At 38.4% G+C, this 11,384-nt stretch overlaps 1 protein-coding gene across 5 annotated transcripts in view; it reads left to right on the top strand.

Annotated features, from left to right (window-relative positions):
* Gabra3 (gamma-aminobutyric acid (GABA) A receptor, alpha 3) overlaps window positions 1–11,384 on the top strand; it is a 231,802-nt gene that overhangs the window by 190,961 nt on the left and 29,457 nt on the right. For all 5 annotated transcript variants that reach the window (XM_005406450.2, XM_005406448.1, XM_005406449.2 and 2 more), the window contains exon 7: window positions 7,078–7,221. In XM_005406450.2, coding sequence (XP_005406507.1) covers window positions 7,078–7,221 — 144 coding nt within the window. The remainder of the gene's footprint in view (window positions 1–7,077; window positions 7,222–11,384) is intronic.

Here is an 11,384-nt window from a genome sequence, read left to right as displayed (position 1 = left end):
AAGTCCTTGATACAGCCATTCTTACTAGAGTAGGATAGAATTGCGGTGCTGTTTAGTTTTACACTTCTCTAATGGCCGAAGATTCTGAATATTCTTTATGTTCATACCGTACATTTGTTCTTTTTTTAAAGATAATCCTTTCACTTGTCCATTAAACAGTGGAATGTTTGTGTCTTTCATTTTGGGGATCTAATTTTTTTAGATTTTAATATATATTCTAGATATTAGTCTTCTCTCTGAGGAGTAGCTGACAAAACTTCTTTCCCCCATTCTGTAGGCTGGCTCTTTACTCTGTTGGTTGTTTCCCTTGCTGTACAGAAGCTTTGTAATTTGATAGAATCCTATGTGTTGATTCTTGGTTTTATTTTTTGTGCAACTTACATTCTTTTCAGAAAGTTCTTGCTTATGCCAATGCTTCTTTTGTTTTTCCTATTTTATCTTCCAGCAGACTCGCTGTTAAATGTTAGTCATAGCATACTTCCAACATGTTTAATGGACTTTAGTCATTATTAACAAGTTTAGAAGTATTCTTAGAAGATTGAGTATACTTAGACACTGGAGAATGTCAGTAAATTTTATTGGATAGTACTTGAATAATAATATGTGGAACTCCTAGCAAGTTAAATTTGATAGACTCACACGTTGAAATGATCAGCTTAATGATTTATTTTACTCCACAAACCTGTTAGTTCTCTGAAGAATATTCTAAGGATTTGCAAGCAGAGTAATATATACATATGTGTATATAGTGCATGGATAATTGTATACTATATTACACATATAGATTTATGTATATCTAAGTTTGAAAAAAGATTTACATTAGTGGCGCATAGAGCCCCAGCACACACATGTATAAAGCAAAACCAGTCTATGAGATTGTGCATTTAAATCCTATGTACTCTTAGCTTGATATCAGCAAATTTCACAACTTTTAATCCAGTGTCTCAGTGTTTTCAGCTCTGGTTTTGACGACATCAGTAGATTCCTTCAAATTTATATCTTTGATCTATTGGTAATTCTTGCATGCATTAAAAACTTTCGTTAATTTCTAAACTACTTTGCTCCAGATTTGAGATAGATAAAATATAAAAATTGTCCAGAAAATATAAAAAGTGTCCAGAAGGAGATCTGGACTGGGTATCTAATTTATAGATGGTATATAGAGCCATAAGGCTAGATAAGACCACTATGGAAATGACTGTATTCAGAGAAGTGATCAGGAACTGTTTCTTCAATCAGGATAACATAGAGAAAAGAGAATAATTCAATAAATCTGATGGATGCGGCAGGTGAATGTAATGGTGCATTATCTCAGGAGCAAAATAAAATATGTCAAGAAGCAAGTGATTTAAATTTTTAAATTTGTATTTGGACAGTTAAAATTAACCTTAAAACTGTTAGTGAGGAAGCAATTCTGGAATGACACAGCAAGGACTTCTGAAAATGTACTTCTGTATAAAAGCAATGAGGTGATTTTTGAAAAGTGTCACTACAAACTTTGTCCAAACGCTGGAGATTAGCCAAAACCTTTTAATGACATGAGGAGTGTCATTCAAAAAAGGGATGGGTTCTCAGTGAGGTCAGGGAGATTTATTCCCATCCTCCTCTTCTCCATTCTTTAGAAGCTTTGACTATTTTGTAATGATTAAAGAGCCAACTCAGCAGGAAGGTGTAATAACCGGAAAGATAGATACACTTAACCACAGGGCTCTCAAATACGCCAGGAAAATTGATGAGAATTGAGCAACAATAACCAGAAATTTCAACATTCCACTTTCCATAATGCATAGAACAACTGTGTTGCGGGGGCTGGGGATTTAGCTCAGTGGCAAAGCGCCTGCCTGGCAAGCGCAAGATCATGAGTTCGATTCCTGACACCGGAAGAAAAACAAACAAACAAAAACACCCCAGAACAACTATGTTGGAAGACCACTGCAGAAACAGAGGACTGAAACAACAGGACAAGCCAACTAGACCTAAAAGACTTACAGAGCACTCTATCCAACATCAGAATGTAGGGTATTCTTAGGTACACATGGAACATTTTCTGTGCTAGACCATGTATTAGCCTCAACCATCTTCTGACCTCTAAAACTTTACTATATAATGCCTTAATACTCGTTGAATGACTGAATCAACTAATTAAGTAAATAATCAGTCTCTCACAATGTGAATTCAAAGATACGCTTTCTTATTGGTGCTACTGTGGATGGATATTTTTTACTTCCAACTTTCCTGAGATCTGTCACACAGCAAGGCTCAGGTAACAAAAGAAGACATTTGGCAGAACAATTAAAGGCAAAGTGTGTTAATCACTTGCCCATTGTTGGACACAATACCTGACAGTTCCAATTTAAGTAGGGAGAGTTTTATTTTGGCTCACAGTTTGGGGAGAGTTCGGTCTATGGTTGGCTGGCTCTAGGACAGAAACGACCTCGTGGAGGGCATGATGGGGAAGGAAAGCTGCTCCCCCCATGGCAGCAGGAAGTACAGAGAGAAGCGGGGAGCTGGGAGAAAGAGCACACCTTTCCACCCCATGCTTCTAGTGACCTCCTCCTGAAGGCAAGTGAGGTACAGAGCTGCCACGACCCAGTCACCTTCCAAACACTTGGGACATTTGGGCTATCTAAACCATAACACAAGGAGATGCTCCTCATTATAGAGAATGAAAATGTAGCGAGAGAACCATTCCAGGCATATACCAGTTCTAATTGTCTCATAGATATTCTCTCTGAACTATTCTATCACCACATACCCTGCCCTGGGTCCTCCATGAAAGTAGAATAATTAGAGGAGAAGGAGCAGGGCCCTAGTAGAGGAAAGGTGAGGTGCTAAAGGAGCCCAAGGGCCATGGGGGAAGGAGAAGAGGAAAAGAAAGTATAAAGCAAGAGAATTCTGCTCCACAGAGGGTGAGTGAATTCCATCGTTACTCATGTGCTTGGAAAAGGTAGAATCTCAAAGTCATCTGGAACACTTAAAATTCTTTCTTTGCACTTTTAACCATCAGGAAAAGCTACTAGTTATACCCTGTCCTAATTCTGAAATTTCCTGTTTCACTCAATTCAATCCAGTGCCTACTAGTAAGCAGTAAGCCCTAGGAGTCACCAGCCCGAATATTGGGGTGGTCTTGTAGAGGCTGTCTTGGCTTCAGTTGCACCCTGTCCTGCCACTCATTAATACTGCAGTGAAGGTGATCTTTCGCAGGCACACTTCTGGTGCTCAGACTTGCACTCTGTTATGCTCTATCTCCTTCAACAGATTGTACACTCCCCGATGAGGGGTATGGTGCCTTATTACCATTTGTTTGCTGGTTCAAGGTCAGTTTTAAGGAGACATTCAATCAAGCATCTTTTGATTTGTTTGCTTTGCTTTATTTTATGGAGGCAGAGAGGGTGAACCCTGGGTCTTCAGCATGCTAAACACGTCCTCTCGCACTGAGCTACACCCAAGCACTCCGTTTGCTTTTGAAAAATTGACTTCTCTTTCTTACTTCTCTTCCTTCATTAGTTCATGCCTTTTCTGCTTTGATTTCCATATTACAGAGAGAATACTTTTCCACAATTCCCTCTGTTCCCATATATTATCTGGAAGGATATTAAATTTGGGGGGCATAAAACAACTTGCCATCTAGGCCTACTGAAGTTTTAAGGCACTGTTAGTTGCACAATGTATTGTCATATCTACACAGAATCTAAGATTTTTAGGACTAACATTCAGGGATGTCTGTTCAGGGTACTGGATTTAACTTCAGAAATCCTAGAAGAAGCTTCTTTTTCTTTCTTAGAGGTAAAGAAAAATTCTTCGATCATTTACCCTTTACCTGAACAAGTGTGTGTGTGTGTGTGTGTGTGTACACTGTCAAAACTCTTGGGTAGATTAAGTGCAACACTGCCTTGCCCTTTAAACAGAGAATGTTACAGGCACTTAGTATCAAAGGTTGGAAGGCATATGTAGGTGGTTCTCTGCGCAGGAGTAAGGGGACCCCAAGTATATATATTAAACACTAAAAGTACGAGGTGGGCACAGAGGGCAAATGTCTTATGTAGTCACATTTCACTGATAGCACGGTGACATTCCTCACTGCTATCAAAATAAATTTTAAGTAAGCACATGAGAAGATTACTAAGAAGGGTTATCTTTCTCCTTAGTGATATTAATTTAAAGAATGATAATTCCAGTTGAAAGTCCAAGATCAGCAGTAGCCAGGGAGGATACTTTGTTTCCAAGAATGAATCACAAGAACCCATAGCCATCTGTAAGAGGAAGTCTTTCGATTAGAGGTTGTAAATTGGGGCTGTAGATGCAATATGTTTGATATATACACTGTTAATCACTTCTTAAATCATCTGCCAAGATTTGAAATTTTGGACATGTCACATAAGACTCCAGATTTGTTTATTATTTTATGAAATCAGAAGATCTGAAAACACGAGTTTCAAATTTTCCATGATCACAATTAGCTGAGGCTGATTAGTGGCTGTCCCTTGTAGACTGCACACACTTGCCAATTCCTCATAAGCTCTATCATTTACTTTTCTGCATGAGAAAAGAGCTCCAACATCACTTGCCGTTAATCAGTTCATCTGCACTCCTATTTCACTTATAATTAAGGGCTTCCAGTACAATTGAAAGGAATGTATGTGCAATAGTTCTTTGAGCTGTATCTGTCATTTGAAAGAAAAACGAAAAGACTGAGATGGTTGTGTTTTCTAACAGATGGGAGAGTTTGCATTTCCTCATAGAAATGAAAAATATTTCAACATCTTTACTATGCATACAAAGCATGCTTTTGTTGAAAAACTAAACTTCAGATATCAAAAGTATGCAACCATCAGAGAAACCACAACTGGCATACATTAGTCCCCCTTATCAGTTAGGTATATGTTCCATGACTTCCTGTGGTTTTCAGAATCCGTAGATAGTACCAAACCCTGTGTATACAGTGTTTGCTCCTGTGCATATACATCTGTGATAAAATTTAATTTATCAATTAGGCACTGTAACAAATTAATAATAATAACTAAAAATAGGACAGTTCTTACAACATACTGTGTAAGAGTTATGTAAGTATGACCTCTCACTCTCTCTCTCTCACATTCTCTTCTTGTCCTGCACTCGTTCTTGTGATGGTGTGAACCGATGCTGTGCCTATACAATGAGATGATGAAACACGAAGGACGTAGGCATTATGGCATAGTGTTAGGTACAACATAGTGGTTACTTGAACACTAAGCAGTGCACTATCCCAACAGTTCATCTGACACCTGAGGTGGCCGCTAAGTGACTAATGCGAGGAGTGCATGCGCTGTGCATGTGCTGGATGACGGGGTGATTACCGTCCCAAGCAGGAAGGATAAGAGCAGCGTGATCTGCAGTTATGTTCCTCAGAATGGCATGCAGTTTAAAATACAAGTTGCTTTTTTCTGGAATTTGCTATCAGTATTTTGGGACCATACAGAGCACACATAACGGAAATCTTAGAAAATAAAAGCACAAATAAGAGAAGACTACTGCTCAGACAAGATGTCCAATTGGAATCTTAAAGAAAACAGATTGAAAGTTCAATAAGTTTAGTGTCTGAATGTATGCATTAAGTGTTGCTGCTGGAAAATGCAATATACCTTCCCGGGCATCCAAATGTCATAGAGGCCAATTTATAAATTATCAATTGCACCATAAATGATATGTCAAAGAAGAAGTGTTGTTGGTGTGTTGAAGAAATGGCTGAGACCATATATAAGGCAAATTATGTGGAAAAGTTAATTTTTTGTGAAATTTTCTTTTGTAGCATATGAAAACAGATAGAATAAACGCCATATGGTTATACATTTCTTTCATGATGTTAAGGAAAATTTTGATATGAATGAAGAATTTGGGGTGCATGTTGCCCATTCTAAGCAAATCAGGAATTGGTTTTCTTAGCTGTATTGAAGAAAAGTCCTAAACAGTACAATATAAGCACATCACTATTAGTGCGCTAGTAAGCATTGTTGTTAAGTTTGTGAGATATGGATCTAGCGTCAGATTTATTATAAAATGTACACCCAGTGCTACAGAATTTTCTCAGGAAGTAACATTTCACATTTGTTCGTTGGCAGATTCACCAGAAATTATTCGCTTTGGGCAAAATGTTTAAATAGAGCACACTATGGACATAGCAGTTGTCACCATGAGCTGGAGACACTCCTTAGCGACTTGAACAACAAACAAGTAAAAACTTTGAGGGAAGGGATGAACAGTACGATGATGAGCTCCCCTTATAATCCCAGATGCTCTTATTAGAGCACCTCACCTCAGATATGAAACCTGCTGTATCAAGAAGCAATTGTGATCAACTTAGTCCTCTAAGAAACTGACTAAAAGTAAATAACTACACCTCATTTCCCCAGCATTTCCCTTCCCTGTACTTCTGTTAGTATGGACATTCTGACCTTGACATTGGAATTCCAAATATAAGATCTGACATTAACACCGTGGTGCAAATAAAAATTATCTAGCTTCTGGCTTGCACATCAGATTAGTAGTAAAGAAGTTGTGAAAGAAAATGGTGATCATTAATTATTGCTGTTATTAATTTGGATCTTTCATTCTTTAATTTAAAATACCACTAACCTGAATATTTTTTTGCTTTATCTCATATGCTCAACCATAATGAATCAAAGAAAATTTTATTACTTTTCTGGCAGTTTACTTTCCTTGCAACTAGCCTGATTCACTCCTTTAAGGTAGTATCTGGCCCCTGTAGGCATTTGAGTTTGTGCCATCTTCGTGAAGTAGCATTTAGTCATTCTTCCCCTGCTCCTAGAGTTGAGCTTTTAAGAAAAGGAAAGATTATTGGCAGTGAGTCACTGGAGGAAGAGACTAATTTGGGTTAATTTCTATGTGTGTGATATATAAAATACTAGTCATTAAAAAGGTGTTTGTTAGCTGCGTGGATGGATTTCAATTAAAGACAGAAGTCATACCCAGATCTTTTGGGGGTAGGAAGTTGTATTTAAATCTCATGTGAGTTTAGTATGATGGACCATAATTTTCCTTTCTCTTCAACTTTTCCTTCCTGACCTTTCTCTGTCTTAGATGCCTACACAACTGCTGAAGTGGTTTATTCTTGGACTCTTGGGAAGAACAAATCGGTGGAAGTGGCGCAGGATGGCTCTCGTCTGAATCAGTATGACCTGTTGGGCCATGTTGTTGGGACAGAGATAATACGGTCTAGTACAGGTATTTCCTTGTTTTATTCAATGAGTGTTTGTTTAAACTGTGCCATATGCAGTCACTGTTCTGAGTGCTGAAACACGGTGTTGTGATAGAGGTTCTGCTGCAGTGAGGAAACTGAGACACACAGATGGTCAGTCATTTTCCCCACATCACAGTTATGTAATGGCAGAGCCAAAATCTGGCCCAGGCAGATTGGCTCTTCAGTGCATCTTAAGTACCATGCCTGCTGCCTCTTGGGGAATCAGGCAGAAGGTCGAAGTAGTTATGGTAGAAAAGAAAAGAGAGGGAGGACATGGTGGTGGGAGAGGAGAGTTTTGATCCTATTTCATGTAATTGGCTGAGTTAAGCAAATGCTTACATGAAATAGGATCAAAACTCAGCCAATGGTGAGGTCACAAGTTCATAATCCCATCTGAGGTCAGAACATGGCTGGGTAGTAGCCATGGAATTGTTTTCTCAAACAGATCACCTCCTTCAGAAAAACATGTTGCTTGGTAAAACCTGCCAGGTCTTCCCAATAGCTAATTCTTAGATACAAACAAATGGAACTAGATCCTCCTTCTGTAGCCTTAAAATTTGTCCGTTTGTAAACTGAGAGCTTCTAGGAGCCTAGGGAAGGTGGCATCCTGAAAACGCAAGCAAGTTTGGAGTGCTTGGCTGGATGGGATCTATTCCAGGGCCCACATATTACATAATAGTTCTGTTGTGGGAAGATGGAAGCTTTCAGAATTATCTTGCAAGCCACACTGGCCGCTGAGAATCCACGATGACATATGAAGTAGGGTACCCGTGTCCTTTTGTTTCATTATCTGGACATATGCCATTATCTCGAGGTGTCACAGCGTGTGATCTTGTCTCTCCCCTATCCTGGGTGCCCCCCGACTAGGGGTAGGGACCTGAAAATGGTAACATTGCGAGTGGATTTGAAGGACAAAAAGGATTTAGAAATCCTCATCCCTCCTCTGTACTACCTATCTCAAATCAACTTCTGAGCTCAATCATTGGCCCGTTTTCCTCAGTTAAACCACTGTCCCGTCGTAATCAAATGGGCAATCCATCACGTTCATGAAAGGAAAATTAAGAAGACATGGATGAATTAATGTTGGAAATTAAAATATGGTCAGCTTTCTATATCTTACTAAGTGCATATTAAATATGTTTTTTCTCTTTTTTATTTTTTATTGTAAAGATAAAAAAACTAACAAAACAACAACAATGAAGACAAAATCAAAACAAAACAAACACAACAAAAAAGATACCTGACCTCAAAACAAAATGGTAGGAATGAACACTCGTTGCTACATTACATGCTGTTATCTACAGCGATGTTGCTCCGTCCACCACACTTAAGAAATGTAAGATCGATCAATCTTATATTTCTTAAATGTTTTTAAAAACTTCATCTGTACTAAAAATATACAGTCTTTTTTCTTTTTCATTATTCCCTAAATGATACAGTATAAAAATTATTTATATATCATTTACATTGTACCAGATACTAGAAGCAATTTGGAGATAATGTAAAGTATAAAAGAGAATGTCCATGCACTCTATGAAAATATTATGCCATTTAATACAAGTGTCTTGAGCATTGGTGGATTTGGTATCACAGAGTTGCTGAGACCAAATCTCCAGGGATACAGAAGGACAACTGTATTCTTTAATTCTACTTTCTAGAAAAATCTTCCTAGAATATTTTGGTACATTAACCAATTATTGAATATTGTGATATTTAAGAATATTCTCTTTCTATGTTTATATAAATATGTTTTATATAAATGGAGCTCTATCACGGATACTACTTTGTACACTGCTTCTATTTAATTTTATATTAAAACACATTTTTGTGTCACTAGATTAAAGGATCCAAATATAATAAACACAAAATTTAGTAACACTGTGTTAACAATCAGAATGAACACACATTCATTATTACCTGTTTTGGTTGCTTTAAATAAAAAAAAATAAAATGCCTTCCTCTAAGCCCTGAAAATTCTTAACAATGATATGTGTGTTGTGGTCCATGGGAAGTATAGCATTTCATTGTGAAATTTAGCAAAACATCATCTTCATTTTAATGGCCTCATGTATATTAATCATAACCTATTTAGCCAATTATGTACTCCTATGTTTTGTTTTAGTGCTATAAACAAAACAGTGAATACCCTCCTTATTCATACAGCATTCTGCTCCCATGTAATTATCTGTGTCGTATGCAGACAGAATATTGAGATTGCTATTTCAGAGAATAGACCTATTTTTGAAATTTTAATACATATTGACAAACTGCTATTCTGAAAGGTTAAAGAATTCATACTCCCATTATCAGTGCATGAGCACGCCAGTTTTCCCTGACCCTGGGCAGCATGGGTATTATGGATTGAATTATGCCTCCCTAAAAGCCATGTTGGATTTCCGACCCCAATACCTGAGAATGTGATCTTATTCCGAAATAGTGTCATGGCAAATATAATTATGTAAGATGGGGTCATACCGTAGCAAGGTGGCTCCTAATCTAATATGACTGTTGTCTTATGAAAAAACGAAAATTGGAAACACATACGCACACCCCCCGCTGTTATCTCAATTTCAGACTTCTAGCCTCCAGAATGGTCAGGTAATAAGTTGGGCTTTTTTAACCCATCCGCTTTGTGGTGCTTTTTGCTGGAAGCCCAAGCAGACAAATGCAACAGGGTACTCTTTCTCATTTTCTTGAGAGTAAGCCGACAAATATATGGGCATGGTGACGGAATTAATAACGATGAACTTTTAAGTATGTAACTCATAAAAGTCTCTACTCTGCAGACATATATTAACTCATTTAAGATTTTAGCAGCACTTTTTGGTGGTCAGTATTATTATCCCAGCTTTACATGTGAAACCCGGACTCACACGCATCAAATGATTTAACCCCCTAGGTTTTAATTCTGGTGGTTCCCTCCATAATTATAAGTGATGAGTTTATGCTGTTATTCCTTGATTTTTCACCTTTAGACGTTAAACATAGATTCTGTACTGAGGCACATGAGTGTGTAACATACTTCCTTTATGTCCTATTCTCCCTCTGCTCTTCCACATTCCTTCTAATTTGTGCTAGCTGGATATAATAATTACCTATATTTCCTGTTCTACCAACTTTCCATCCTCATATCCTTATCTCTTTCTTGCTTGCTATGGCTACCAGGTAAAATTTTTCTTTCCTCTATCGAAACAGATTAAAGTGCACATTCGTTTTTTGAGATAAACAGAATAATGACCCTCGAAAGAGACCCATATTCTAATCCCAGAATTGCTAAGGTGTTAGATTACATGGCAAAGGGAAATTAAGGTTACAAACGGAGTCAGGCTTCCTTGTCTGCTGATTTCAAAATAATCCCATTTTTAGGGGATTACCTTTCTTACCAGGGGCTAACCATGCAGTGGAATTGTCCTCATTCTCCACAGAAAGGTTCTCTAGTGTTTTGAAGTGAGCGCTTGGATCTGCTTTCTTTTGCCTAGGAGAGGAACATTTTCCTACAGTCATGTGTCTGCAGAGGTAGTATTCCATATACAGACTTTCAGCTAACCTCCCCGTTTTCCTGCCTCTGTTCTGGAGCTCCCCAACCTCTGTCGTGCCTGCAGCCTCCAGACGTGGGTGCTCTTTGGGTCCAGCCTGCAGGGCCTCCCCAGGCAGCAGACCCCATCTGTTTCCCCTGCTTGCTCCCTCCACAGGCACCGTCTGCATCCCACGGCTGTGTGGCCTCTCACTCGCTGGTGCCCTCCTGTTGACTTTCTCCTTCTAGATTTTTTAGTGCTTTTTTGTTTCCATTTTTAAAAATTTACACTGTAGCCATATTTGGATTTTGTTCTGATTTACATTATGAGGTGAAGTGTCCTATTGTACCAATATTCACTAGTGAATAGTCTTTTCTCATTGATTTAAAATGCTACAAGCCAAGCGTGGTGGCGCAAGCCTGTAATCCCAGCACTTGAGAGGCTGAGGCAGGAGGATTGCTGTGAGTTCAAGACCAGCTTGAACTGCATACTGAGACCCTGTTTCAAAGAGATGTTACATTTATCATGTACTAACCAGCCCCTCACATACAAACGCATAGGTTCATATCTAAGTCTCTCTCTCTCTCTCTCTCTCTCTCTCTCTCTCTCTCTCTCTCTCTCTCTCTCTCTCT

The sequence above is a fragment of the Chinchilla lanigera genome, unplaced genomic scaffold (assembly GCF_000276665.1).
Source record: "Chinchilla lanigera isolate Chin_1 unplaced genomic scaffold, ChiLan1.0 scaffold00097, whole genome shotgun sequence".
Taxonomy (NCBI): domain Eukaryota; kingdom Metazoa; phylum Chordata; class Mammalia; order Rodentia; family Chinchillidae; genus Chinchilla; species Chinchilla lanigera.
This window is presented reverse-complemented; position numbering and strand designations above follow the sequence as displayed.